Raw genomic sequence first — 14585 nt, forward strand, 5'->3', positions numbered from 1 at the left:
TTAATATTCTACAATTCCATACATATTTTCATAACAAAATGCAGTCTTCCTTCACCACAAGAATTTGTGTACAATTATATAACTGTTGATCAGACCTAAACTTCTTGATTGTGTACACAGTAGCATCCCACTAGCTGCTATGCGGGATGCCAGCTAGGTCAAGCACCACTGTCGCATACAAAGCCTATTCTCCATTGGGTGCCCCCTTGGAGAGCCCCTCTCCCTGGGGGTACCCGTGTGGGCGCGCTCCTGAGTCACATTGCTGCGTCCATCAACACAGGCAGTGGGACTCGGCCCCGACCCCCGCTACCATGTCACTGGATTTGATTGACAGCAGCGTGAGCCAATGGCTCCTGCTGCTATCTATCTATCTATCCAATGAGGACAGAGACATCGGCTGAAGACGCTGGGCTTGTGCTTGGCGCTGGAATGAATCAGGCTCAGGTAAGAATGCATTAAGGTGAAAAACATTGAGACTTTACATGCCTATAAAAATAAAGCGGTATTAAACCCAAAATCAAACACATATTCTATTAAATTGCAGCTTACCATTTTTTTTAAATGTGATGGCTGCACTAGTTTTCTACTTTGGGCTTTCTTTTATTTATTTTCACCTGGTGATCCAGTTAGTAAGTCTGTTTTTCAAATTAACAAACTGTTCTGCAAATGTAGCAGTTAGGGTGTTGAGAAAAAAACATTTAACACTGACAGCTGTGCTTACAATGATCAGCTTTTATTTATTTATTTATACAAAACCTTTATATAGCCATGTATAATGTGTTGGCTGGAATTTGGCCTTAATTTCTTAATATTTTTCAACTGCTTGTTGACCCACCGCAATACATATACTGCGACAGGGTGGCTCCTACAGGCACAGCAAAGTACCCGTATGTCACTGCCTGTTACTGGGTTTTGGGAGTTCCCCCGTCCGCTTACTTCCCCGTGATTTGACATATCGATAGTTTGTCAGCAGATTCTGGCCAATGAATCATGGCCGGGACCTGTGTCCAATCACAGCCCAGAGACTTGTGTTGACAATCAACACAGAGCTCTATACAGAGGAAATTATCACCTTGTTTCTTTTCCTGCAAAGCAGGGGAAAGAAACAAATTGATCTGTAGTAAAAAAACAGCATATATTACACATTGTTAGGCACACAACTATCCCATTGATTGCCCCTAGATGTTAACCCCTTCCTAGCCAGTGTCATTAGTACAGTGAAAGTGTATACTATTAGCACTGATCACTGTTTTAGTGTCACTGCAGATGTCAGTGGCAGTTAGTCAGTTCCCACAAAGTGTCAGTTGGTGTCAGATTGTCCGCCACACTATCACAGTTCCACTATAAGTCACTGATCACTGCCATTACTAGTAAAAAAAATAAAATAAAAAATGATGAAATAAATATATTTCAGTATATATACCATCGTTTGTAGACACTATAACTTACACGTGGCTAAATGTATGAAGAAATTAGATTTTTTACAATTATTTATTGAATAGGTTTTATAGCAGAAAGTAAAAAATATATAGATCTTTTTCAAAAATGTTCAGACTTTTTTAATTTATAAAATAAAAAAAACAAAAAACAGTGGTGATTAAATACCACCAAAAGAAAGTTATATTTGTGTGAAAAAAAATTATATTAAATTATATTTTGTTACAGCGTTGCATGAGAGTGCAATTGCTAGGTAAAGTAGCGCAGTGTCAAATAGCAAAGAATGGCAGTGTCATGAAGGGGGTAAAAATTTTCAGAGCTTAAAGTGATTGTAAAGGTTCAGTTTAAAAAACAAAAAACAAAAAACAAACATGTTATACTTACCTGCTCTGTGCAATGGGTTTTGCACAGAGCAGCCCGGATCCTCCTCTTCTGGGGTGCCCTGTCTGTGCTCCAGGCTCCACCTCTCCATTGGGTGCCCCCTTGGAGAACATTGAGACTTTACAACCCCTTTAAGTGGTTAAATCTGCTAGTACATCTAACACTCCCCTCCCACCAGACTGACAATGTTGCTCTCTCTGTGCTCCTTCATCCAGAGTGTAGACACCCTAATACATTTAGTGTGTTACTGGGCAGATCACCAAGTGAAACCAGAGGGGAAAAAGCCTAACAAAAATGCAGCCATCACATCTAATGATCGGTAAGCTGCAATATATTAAGTTTTTGGTTTTGGGTTTAACATAACTGTAACTTTTATAGGAAATGTATTTGTTGGCATGCCTGAATTGTAGTTGAGAAATTCAAAGCATTCAACAGACAAACAATATCATTTGAACATATCTCAATGGACCCAGTGCATACATCATCATACATAAAACACATAATGATTACTAACTATTAATGACTGATTCTCAGATGAGACTATGCTATTTTAGTAATGAAAAATTACACCAACATAGATGTATGAAAATCCTCTGAATTATGTAGATTGGAATAATTTCAAAAACAGGATTTTTTAACTCACCATTTGGGCACTGCTATAACCCCTTCCAGTTCCAGCATGCCTCAGTCTTGTAACAAAGCAGTGGCAAGAGTAAGACCATAAATGAGAGGGGGGCCGTGTCTCTCAATGAACTCCCATAAAAAGGATTTTAAAGTGAGTACAAAAATCCTATTTTCTCTTGTTCATTGAAGGACACAGGACAGTTGGGAGGGATGTCCAAAAGGGGACACAGCAAAACAAAATCCCAGCAGGCCCACTAAAATATGTAAACTTATGAGCATAACTGTGTGTGTGTGTGTGTGTGTGTGTGTGTGTGTGTATATATACAAACACAGTATCTCACAAAAGTGAGTACACCTCTCACATTTTTGTAAATATTTTATTATATCTTTTCATGTGACAACACTGAAGACATGACACTTTGCAACAACGTAAACTAGTGAGTGTACAGCTTGTATAACGGTGTAAATGTGCTGTCCCCTCAAAATAACTCAACACACAGCCATTAATGTCTAAACCGCTGGCAACAAAAGTGAGTACACTCCTAAGTGAAAATGTCCAAATTGGGCCCAAAGTGTCAATATTTTGTGTGGCCACCATTATTTTCCAGCACTGCCTTAACCCTCTTGGGCATGGAGTTCACCAGAGCTTCACAGGTTGCCACTGGAGTTCTCTTCCACTCCTCCACGATGACATCACGGAGCTGGTGGATGTTAGAGCCCTTGTGCTCCTCCACCTTCCATTTGAGGATGCCCCACAGATGCTCAATAGGGTTTAGGTCTGGAGACATGCTTGGCCAGTCCATCACCTTTACCCTCAGCTTCTTTAGCAAGGCAGTGGTCGTCTTGGAGGTGTGTTTGGGGTTGTTATCATGTTGGAATACTGCCCTGCAGCCCAGTCTTCGAAGGAAGGGGATCGTGCTTAGCTTCAGTATGTCACAGCATTCATGGTTCCCTCAATGAACTGTAACTCCCCAGTGCTGGCAGCACTCATGCAACCCCAGACCATTACACTTCCACCACCATGCTTGACTGTAGGCAAGACACACTTGTCTTTGTACTCCTCACCTGGTTGCCGCCACACACGCTTGACACCATCTGAACCAAATACCTTTATCTTGGTCTCATCAGGCCACAGGACATTGTTCCAGTAATCCATGTCCTCAGCAAACTGTTTGCTGGCTTTTTTGTGCACCATCTTGTGCATCATCCTTCTGGGACGACAGCCATGCAGACCAATTTGATGCAGTGTGTGGTGTATGGTCTGAGCACTGACAGGCTAACTCCCCAGCCCTTCAACCTCTGCAGCAATGCTCGCAGCACTCATACGTCTATTTCCCAAAGACAACCTCTGGATATGACGCTGAGCACATGCACTCAACTTCTTTGGTCAACCATGGCAAGGCTTGTTCTGAGTGAAACCTGTCCTAAAACCACTATATGGTCTTGGTCGCCGTGCTGGAGCTCAGTTTCTGGATCTTGGCAATCTTCTTTATAGCCTAGGCCATCTTTATGCAGAGCAACAATTCTTTTTTCAGATCCTCAGAGAGTTCTTTGCCATGAGGTGCCATGCTGAAATTCCAGTGACCAGTATGAGAGAGTGAGAGCGATAACACCAAATTTAACACACCTGCTCCCCATTCACACCTGAGACCTTGTAACACTAACGAGTCACATGACACCGGGGAGGGAAAGTGGCTAATTGGGCCCAATTTGGACATTTTTACTTAGAGGTGTACTCACTTTTGTTGCCAGTGGTTTAGACATTAATTGCTGTGTGTTGAGTTATTCTGAGGGGACAGCAAATTTACACTGTTATACAAGCTGTACACTCGCTACTTTACATTGTAGCAAAGTGTAATTTCTTCAGTGTTGTCACATGAAAAGATATAATAAAATATTTCCAAAAATGTGAGGGGTGTACTCACTTTTGTGTAATACTGTGTATATATATATATATATATATATATATATATATACACACACATACACACACAGTTATGCTCATAAGTTTACGTACCCTGGCAAAATGATTTCTTGGCCATTTTTCAATGAATATGAATGATAACACAAAAACATTTCTTTCGCCCATGGTTAGTGTTTGGCTGAAGCCGTTTATTATCAATCAACTGTGTTTACTCTTTAAATCATAATGGCAACAGAGACTACCCAAATGACCCTGATCAAAAGTGTACATACCCTTTGACTTTGACTTTGGCCTGATAACATGCACACAAGTTGACTCAAAGGGGTTTGAATGGGTATTAAAGTCAACCATCCTCACCTGTGATCTGTTTGCTTGTAATTAGTGTGTGTGTGTGTATAAAAGGTCAATGAGTTTCTGAACTCCTTTCAGACCCTTGCATTTTCATCCAGTGCTGCACTGACGTTTCTGGATTCTGAGTCATGGGGAAAGCAAAACAATTATCAAAGGATCTGTGGGAAAAGGTAGTTGAACTGTATAAAACAGTAAATGGATATAAAACGATATCCAAGGAATCTGCCAATCAGCAATGTTCAAACGATAATCAAGAAGTGGAAAATGAGGGGTTCTGTTGAAACCAAACCACGGTCAGGTAGACCAACTAAAATTTCAGCAACAACTACCAGGAAAATTGTTTGTGATGCAAAGAAAAACCCACAAAACTTCAGGTGAAATACAGGACTCCCTGAAAACATGTGGTGTGGCTGTTTCAAGATGCACAATAAGGAGGCACTTGAAGAAAGATGGGCTGCTTGGTCGAGTCGCCAGAAGAAAGTCATTACTACGCAAATGCCACAAAGTATCCCACTTACAATACACCAAACAGCACAAAGACAAGCCTCAAACCTTCTAGCACAAAATCATCTGGAGTGACGAGACCAAAATTTAGCTTTTTGGCCACACCATAAACACTACATTTGGAGAGAAGTCAACAAGGCCTATGATGAAAGGTACGGAGGTGGATCGCTGATGTTTTTAGGGTTGTGTGAGCTACAAAGGCACAAAAAATTTGGTCAAAATTGTTGGCAAGATGAATGCAGTATGTTATCAAAAAATACTGGAGAAACATTTGCATTCATCAGCAGGAAGCTGCGCATGGGACGTTCCAACATGACAATGATCCAAAACACAAGGCCAAGTTGATCTGTCATTGGCTACAGCAAAATAAAGGGAAGGTTCTGGAGTGGCCATCTCAGTCTCCTGACCTCTATACCATTGCGCCACTCAGGGGAGATCTCAATCGTGCAGTTTATGCAAGACAGCCCAAGAATTTCCAGGAATGGGAGGCTTTTTGCCAAGAGGAATGGGCAGCTTTACCATCTGAAAAAATAAAGAGCCTCATCCACAAATACCACAAAAGACTTCAAGCTGTCATGGATGTTAAAGGGGGCAATACACTGTATTAAGAACTGGGGTATGTAAACTTTTGATCAGGGTCATTTTGGGTAGTTTCTTTTGCCATTATGATTTAAAAAGAGTAAACACAGTTGATTGATAATAAATGGCTTCAGCCAAAAACTGAAAGAAAAGCATGATGGTAACAAGGAAATCAACCTTGCGAGTAACTGCATTATCATTAATAGGTTCAAATGGCAGATTTTTAAGTGCTGGAAGAGCCAAATTTCAATTCTACGTAGAGGGGAGACACAAGGGAGACACCCTGTGCAAGTCTTAAAGAATACAAGGCCAGCGGCCTGTGGAACAAGACTGAAAACACCAAGCTCTGACTCTTGATAGTATTCATGGCCAGTTGCATACCCAAACTGAATTGAAACAGCTCAGGACACACCCCACAAAAACATTTCTAGGATGAAAGTTTCTTTCTTTGCACTAAGCAAAAACAAGGTTTCATGTGCGATAGTAGACCTTATGGGAAGTGGACTTCCTAGCTTTAAGCATTGTAGTAATCAATTCAGAGGGTCCTACAGACCTGGGATTCAAAAGTCATTCGCCGTTAAAGCCAGTGACCGTGAAGCAGGATGTAAGCAGGTCCTTGGGATAGAAGATCATGACAATGTGGAAGAGCCCACTGAGCATCTGCCAGGAGTCTGAGCAGGTTAGAGTACTACATCCATCTAAGCCATGAGGATCACGAGAATGCCCTCAATTTCAATCTTGCAGAACAGACAAGGGAGTGGTCTTTAGGAGAAGTAAAGCATAGATCAGGCTGTTCTGTTCCGAGAATGCCACCAGAGCCTCCACTCTTCCACTAGAGGATCTTTGTATCTGGAGACATACATATCCAGTTTATTGTTGAACCTAGAAGTCAAAAGGTCCAAAATCCAGCATCCCCCACCTGAGACACAGGTGCTGAACTACCTTCAGCTGTAGGGCACCTTTCCCCTGGATTAAAGAGCTGCTGGCTGAGGAAGTCCACCTGCCAATGCTCTTTACCTAGAATGTTAATGGCATACAAGGGTGGGACATGAGGTTCTGCCCATGACAGAATTCTTTGTACCGCTCTCTGCAGCACGACTTCGGATTGTCGATGTGTGACACAATTGCAGCGTTGTCTGACTGGATCCTGAACAGATGACCCACAAGTCAGGTTGTCCAAGGTTGCAGGTGGCTGCCATGAGCCCTTTGATGCTCACGCAAAAGCGAGGAGTCAGTTGACTCTTGGACAGGAGAGTCCGATTCTAGGACAGGAGAGTTTGAAATTCCTCCCAAGGAATACAACATTTTGCCTGAGCTGTGTCTAGAATAAGGCCTCAGATATTTTAAGCAATTAGTCGACTCCAACACTGACTACTGAAGGTTCAGGATCCAACCAAACTGTTGTAGGGTTTGAAATGTCCACATGAAATTGCTAGTCCAGACTTGTGCTAACTTCAACTGAAGGTCTATCATAAATCCCACAATAGACATGCCCTGGGAGTGTAACAAGGCAAGCACAGGGGCTAGAACTTTGGTGAAAATACAGTGTGCAGAAGAAAGGCCGAATGGTGAGCCATGAGCTGAAAATGTTAGGGACCGACTGCAATGTGAAAATACTCATGAAAAATATGGACATGCAAGTAGGGTACTTGATTTCTACAGAGGCCAGAAAGTCTCCCAGATAGAAGGAGGCTATGACAGACCTAATGGATTCCATGTGGAATTTTTGGGACTGAAAGAAGACACTTATAACCTTGAGATCCAAAATGTGATGAATACCCGGTTTTGGTTTGAGAACTGTGAAAAGGTTGGAATAATATCCCGAATATCTTTCTGCTACAGGAACTGGAGTATTAACCCCCTGATCCAGCTTGAAACCTAGATTTCTATTGCTGGGGGGAAAGACGTACTCTTATCCCCAGTGACATCCATTAAGGTGTCCAATGCAGCTCTGCAGCAACAATTACTTTCAAAGCACATGCGCAGAGGAAACTTTTTATATGACTACTCTACAGACCAATATATCAACTGAAGAGTTCTCTGTACACTCATAGATAGGAAACTCATTTGGGTAAGAAAGCAGGAGACATCTACTAAGCTGTTAATGCAGTAGTGTAGGGCAGACAGCATAAGCATATATGTGTTCTATGAATAGATCAGCAGTATAAAAGGAAACTTGATCATTTTAAGAGTTCAATCCATTTCCCATCGTTTGATAGACTAACATCACAGCTACAGCAGGATGCAATGCATGGCCTAACAGAGGAAACACTGACACACCCTCTACAGAAACAGTAATGCTTTATTAAGTCATGACACTTCTTTAAAAGGCCTCCTGAAATGGATATTAACCTGCAAAATGTTTGAAAGGTGTAACTAGTTTAACAGGTGTTTCCCAGTCTCTATACAGAACATCTTTGAGTATGGTGTCCACCAGAAAAGTTTTTTTTTTAAATCTTAGGGCCTCTAAGGCATCCCAGACTAGCAACAGGGCCTGTAGAAGTTACCAGCTTTTTTCCAATTGTTACGTGGCATGCACTGCATCAATAAGAGACTACATTGTGTTTCTAAGCCTATGAGCTATGGCAAGATGCTCCTCTCTTCCACCGACAATGTCTGCACACAGGCACTTCCTCATACCATTGTCAGTGTTTGTTCTCCCAACCCTGTTCCATTCCTCCCCTCCTTTGGTCACGTCACATGCTTTCTCATGAATGAGGACACACAAGCAATGTTATTTATGAGAGAACTCCCACAGGGGAAGCAGCTCCTCCATTCATCCTAGTCTTGGTTTGGCTCATGGGAGTGACTGAGAGCCGAAAGTGAGACATGCCCACCAGCTGCTTTCAGGCTCAGAAGGGAGGATTGTGGTCATGGGATAGGCAATAAATGACCCAAAATAAAGGAAGGAAAACAGCAATTTTTGTATTTTGGGGTACATGAATCAGTTTATATTACATTAATGACTGCATAGGACTATTTGGGTGCAGAGGGTCTCCAACCACTTTAATCCCCCAGGAAATAAAAAAAAAATATGATTAGTAATTGCACCCAATGGTTCTAATAAAAGGAGTATTCCTTGAAGCTCAGTCACACAGCCTACCCATAAATGAGTACTTAAAAGGCAGGGTCAACACTAGAGGTAGTGCCACAGCCCTGGACCTGGAAAGCGCTCTGCATCTAACACAGTATGCCAAGGTCTGAAAAGTGCCACAATGCCCATAGCCCAATGTCCATAAGTATCATAAAAGGCAAGACTTGCAATTGTCCAGCCTAGCAAGGTCTAAATACGGTCTCAAAAGCTAATACTGAAGATTTGCCCATCCAGACAGTCGCATGAATAGACTAGCTCAGATAGCATGTAGCAAAGAAAAAAAAAAACATTGCTAGTGAAAATGGTTAACCACTTCCTGCGGGCCGTATGCATATATGCGGCCTCTCGACTGGTGGGCTTTAATGCAGAGAGGCCACATATATGTGGCCATATGTAAACATATTAATATTCTGAGAGCGCCCTCCCAACACACTCCTAGCACAGTAACTGGAGGGTACTGGAAAGCTCCTGATGCATACTTGCGATCGGGAGCTTTCCGATCATGTGACCACTGGGACTCCCAATCACAGCAGTCACATGATCGGAATGCCCGCCTCTGCCTTCTAGCATTTACAGCAGTGTTTCTCAACTCCAGCCCTCAAGGCGCCCCAACAGGTCATGTTTTCAGGATTTCCCTCAGATGAAACGGCTGTGGTAATTACTAAGGCAGTGAAACTGATCAAATCCCCTCTGTAAAATAATGGTAAAGCCTAAAAACATGACCTGTTGGGGCGCCTTGAGGACTAGAGTTGAGAAACACTGATTTAGAACCTCTTAAAGGGCCGGGAGGCGGCGGCGGGAAGGGGTTACATTTCTCCGTAGAGAAAAGGCATCAATCTTCCTAGGACACTAGTAAAAAACTGAGGCATGCTAGGAATGGGAAGAGTTATACCAGGCTGGCCACTCTTTTTCGATAGCGAATGACCAAATCCTCCTGTAGATGGCAGTTAATTTCTCTGAATCCGGTGCAACTCAACGAAAGAGAAAAAAATCAAATTCAGTGTATAATGTATTGATCTGAAACATAGTCTTCTATACTTACACTGCCAGATCCCGCCATGTGTGTGGTTCTCCGCCTAGCTACAGCCTCTGGAGTTGTAAGGAAAGTCTTGTGTCTCTCTGAACTTTTAATTGTTGGAGTCTTTTGTGCCTGAGGACTTATGGGGCTGCAAGATGCTGAACGAGGACAAATGGGGATAACTAGGGTGTTTTTAATAGAACATAGATGGAGATGTGTGCAATGAGTAAGACAACAGCAGGAAGCATGAGGCAGGAGGAAAAGATTGAAAAGAAGAGAGAGCCTGTTAATATCAACAGGAAAATGTATTCCAAGCCAAAACCATCACAGCAACCTGATTTTTTTTTGTCATTTGTAACCTTAAAGCATTATCAGGGACTAAATATTACTGAATGAGCAGGCAATTCAACATTTTAGTCAATTTGGAAACATGAAAAAATGGCACGATGCTCAATTTATTCTCATTTACAGAATCCCCTCTGCAAATGATTCTGATTTACTGAGACAGTAACAAAGTAAAAATGGCATCAATTAGCAGTGATGGATCTGGAATTGCTTTTGTAATCACAAACTTTATCCCACAGTAATTACAGAATCACCGACTAGTGAAGGTAGTAATCTCAAAACATTTTAACGAGTTTAATGTCAGCCTAAAACTGATATTTTGGTTTTATGCAGACATTGGCAGGCTGTACCAGACAATTGGTCTTCTGATGGACTCTAGCAACAATACTCTCCCACAGGAATTTATGCTTCTGCCCACTACATCAATATAATCACGATAACAATTTCAATCTTTTTGCATAAATTGCCATAAAGGAAAATGTATGGAGAGTCTGGATTGGAAAATGAGCCCCTATGAAAATGGCAGCTACAAGTGGGCAGAGTGAGGCATTGAGATTGAACGGCTGGAGTCCACCAGAGATGGGTGATTTAACTCACCAGCATCGAAGAAAGTCAGTTTTGAGAAGACTTCCTCTTAGCTTGAAGAGAAGTCAAGAGAGAAAATAATATCTAAAGACTAATCCACCATAAACACAGCAGTAAAAGTGCAAAGCAGGCAGAAAGGCAGAGCATAAACATGTAAAATACATCATCATTACTGTCTGGTACAAATATAACACTTGTATAATGAACACATTATATACTTTTAAAAGTCCTCAATAACAAAACAATTCAGTTAGAAAATGCACAGTAAGGTCTCCTTACAGTGGAACTTTACCCATAACAACATGATAAAAAAAATAATGTTCTTTAGCAAGGAACATACATTCCACATTAATAATGATACCAAAATTATTGTGTTCTGTAAATTGCCTCCAGCATTGCTCCTGTTTCTATTTGCTGGAGGCTGCCATTTTGTTGAAGCCCAGACCCCCTGAGCAGCAGTAAATCATAAAGCAGAACTAATGCCATTGATTTAACGGTTTCAAAAAACAGTTACATTCCTGGAATGCCGGGATTGCTAACTGTCACATTTGATTGTGTCTTCAACCAAACCACCAAATGGCTGGTATCATAACTGATCACATGTGCAGCACCATGGTAGGCACAGATCAAACAGAAGCAGCTTCCTTGGCTGTAAAGGATAGGAGGGTTTAATTCCACTTTGAAGCTGTCAGCAGATCGGTCTCTACAAATTCGGCAGTGCTTAAAAATAGAGAGCAACTGAGCATGTGCAGAGCAGGGTGAGATAGTGTAATACTGTGTTTTACCCAGTATAGACATTTATTTTTAATGTTTTACACAGCTATACCTGCAAAAGAGGCCAGCCTGAAGTGATCAAGCAGGACTTAAATTTCCTGACTAAAGTTTGACTTCAAAGAATACATTTATTAGCCTACCAATGGATGTTCTGGGTCAGCAAAAGCTCAGGTCAAACCATACAAACCTAGTGAACGGGTGAGATGGTATAACACACGGCTACCATGTAAGCAGCACATGCCCCTTCTCTTTATTTTGTTTACAGAGTGGTGAAGTTTCACAATAGTGCATTCGATAAAACCTTCTATAGTGAAACAAGGGTTTAAAAACAAAAAAAAAAAAAAACAAAAAAAACTTTTTTTTGTTTTAATGATTTTTGTGAGACACTCCTTGCTTGCAAGGCTTATAAAATAGTTTCATGGAATAATGAATTTGCCATTTAGCAGAAAAAGGAAATTAAGCTGTAATCTTTGTTCTTGAAAACATTTTTATAATGGAAAATCTTTTTTTCAAATGTATTATTTTCAAACTTTATTATAAAGAAAATGAGGTTTTGTTCTCAAAAATAGACAACTGTATTTCAAGTATCATTTGAGGGATGAGAACCAGAACTAAACATATGACATAATGGTGGATACACACAGGATACCATTCTATATAGTCTCCTGGAAGAACCCATTACTTCCTTTTCAAACACAGAAAGGTCAGTTATAATGGAAAATTAATCTAAAACATGCATGTATAGAAATCCAAACCATGCTGTATGCTATGGGTGCTCAACCTGTGGCCCTCCAGTTGTTGCCTCTGCCATCATGCTATCATCCCATCATGCCCTCTGCGAGTCATGCTTGTAACTGTCAACGGCTTGCCATGCCTCAAGGGACTTTCTGTAGTTCTGCAACAGCTGGAGAGCCACAGGTTGAGCACCCATGCTGTATGCTTAAACAGAAAAAACTTACATGGCCCTATAAACAGAGTTCAGTGATTAAAAAAAAAAAAACGTAATAAAATCAGTCAAATAATATCACGCACCAAGCCATGTGTCTTAACATTTTACCTGCATCTCCAGATAAAGCAGCTGTGCTTTTACTCCTAGCCAAGTACGAATGTGTTGGTGTCAGCAGTCTTGACACCACACTGGACTCCCATAGGCTAAGCTGTGGTCGCCGACCTAGATGACACAAATATAATATCAGACACAAGTTGGATCAATGTAAAAAGCACAGTGACACACAAGGACAGACACTTATATCTGTCCCATATTCATGTAAGAAATAGAGTCGTCTAATTAGAAGATGTTACTAATTTTATTACAGTAATTTAAAAATAATTTTATAATAGGACTAGCATTATTTCACTGGGAATTTAAAGATATATCTAGAGAATCCAACATTTTGTAATATGACCTGATCTTTGCTATTTACTATTTTAAGGGGCCAGTAAAGCTTAGCAGTCCTCCGATTAAAGTGGAAGTAAAGGCAAAACCTAACCAACTCTAAACCTACTCCCACTACCCATTCTAAGCCTAATCTATCTAGCCCTCTGGTTTGGTCCCAGGCTGCGCTGTCAGTGGCGGCTTCAGTGTGTAGGAGAGCCCCATATTAAGTGTAAATTGTGCGCTTTCCCAGACCTTACAAAAATTCTTAATGACGCCCTCATGCATATTGCAAGTGCACATATGTTCATGCTCGTCAAAACACATGGCAATGCAGTACCATGTTGCCTGCTGTGATTCGATTTTGAAAATTATGCAGGCACCTTTGTTGTGAGTTTTCCTGTGCATAGGGCAGCCCACTGAAATGAATGGGCTGCCCTAAACACACCAAGTAGAGCACGCTCAGTCACACTTCTTGGTGTGAACGAAGCATTAAACTACTTATATCTGCAGCCTAATGTAATATAGATTAATAAATCCAGACACATTTGAAGTCGAGTTGGGTAGCAACCATGGCTTCTTCTAGAGATACAATGGAGAAAAAAGCACAGCCACCCAGGGACAGGAAGTGTGTTATCTGCAGGATTACCAGGGAAAAAAAAAGGAAAAAAGCCTTAAAGAGTAACTCCACTTTTGTTGAAAAAAAAAAAACATTCCACTTTGGGTGATCTATGTAAATTGCAAGGATTTTTGACAAAACAAACTTTGTGGCAAATCCCTACCTTTTGTTATTCTGAATAAATATCCATGTGGGAGGTGAATCTGTATGAGAGTGGTTTTATAATTATCAATCAGCTGCTACACCTGCGGGGCTCTAATAAGGAAAATTGCAGGGTCTGCATCCCTTTAGGCCTTTCACACATGTGCAGTTTGTTTTTGATGCATTTTTGATGAGTTTTGCATCTTTTTATGTTTTTTGGGGGTTTTTTTGCCCAATTTGTTGCCGGGCAGATTAAAAAACACAAAACACATCAAAAATGTACTACATGATTTTCTACAGCGTCTCCATTGAAGTACAAATTGAACAATTGAACCAAAAATGCAGTTTTGCAATTTAAAAAGTTCCTGACCTTTTCCAAAAACACAGCAGCTTAAAAAAGCAAAGATGTGAACATGTATCATAGGAAACCATGTTAAACTGGACTGTAGTGCGTTTCTGCTAAAAGCACCAAAAAATGCATCAGTGTGAACCAGGCCTTAGACGTGATTTCCCTTTGGAAGTATCTGACCAAAAATAATGCCAAAAATCAGTGAACTGATCACACAAGCAGAGAACTTTCAGGGGGCGTTCTGTACACCATCTGTGTACAGAATGCCTCAAGGTAGCCATATTGCATTGCATTTTACAGAAAATTACAGCACTGCAGACTGAAAAGGAAAGGTCATTTTTAATAACATTCAATTACAATGTGACTTGAGTCGCAACTGTATACACTATAGTATTTTTTTTAAATTTCTAATCGTTTCTCAGGAAAGTGGAGTTATCCTTTAAAAATGAATGCAGCCACCCAATTTAATGATTGGTAAACTGCAA

The 14585-nt window shown here is 40.8% G+C and overlaps 1 protein-coding gene across 5 annotated transcripts in view; it reads right to left on the minus strand.

Annotated features, from left to right (window-relative positions):
- Window positions 1–14585, minus strand: part of MAP7 (microtubule associated protein 7) — a 296620-nt gene that overhangs the window by 64453 nt on the left and 217582 nt on the right. For 4 of the 5 annotated variants that reach the window (XM_073627341.1, XM_073627342.1, XM_073627338.1 and 1 more), the window contains 2 exons: window positions 12674–12787; window positions 9937–10094 (listed from right to left, as the gene is read on the minus strand). In XM_073627341.1, coding sequence (XP_073483442.1) covers window positions 9937–10094; window positions 12674–12787 — 272 coding nt within the window. The remainder of the gene's footprint in view (window positions 1–9936; window positions 10095–12673; window positions 12788–14585) is intronic. The other variant, XM_073627340.1, reaches the window with a different exon arrangement.

This window comes from Aquarana catesbeiana, linkage group LG04 (assembly GCF_042186555.1).
Source record: "Aquarana catesbeiana isolate 2022-GZ linkage group LG04, ASM4218655v1, whole genome shotgun sequence".
In the NCBI taxonomy this organism is placed as follows: Eukaryota; Metazoa; Chordata; class Amphibia; order Anura; family Ranidae; genus Aquarana; species Aquarana catesbeiana.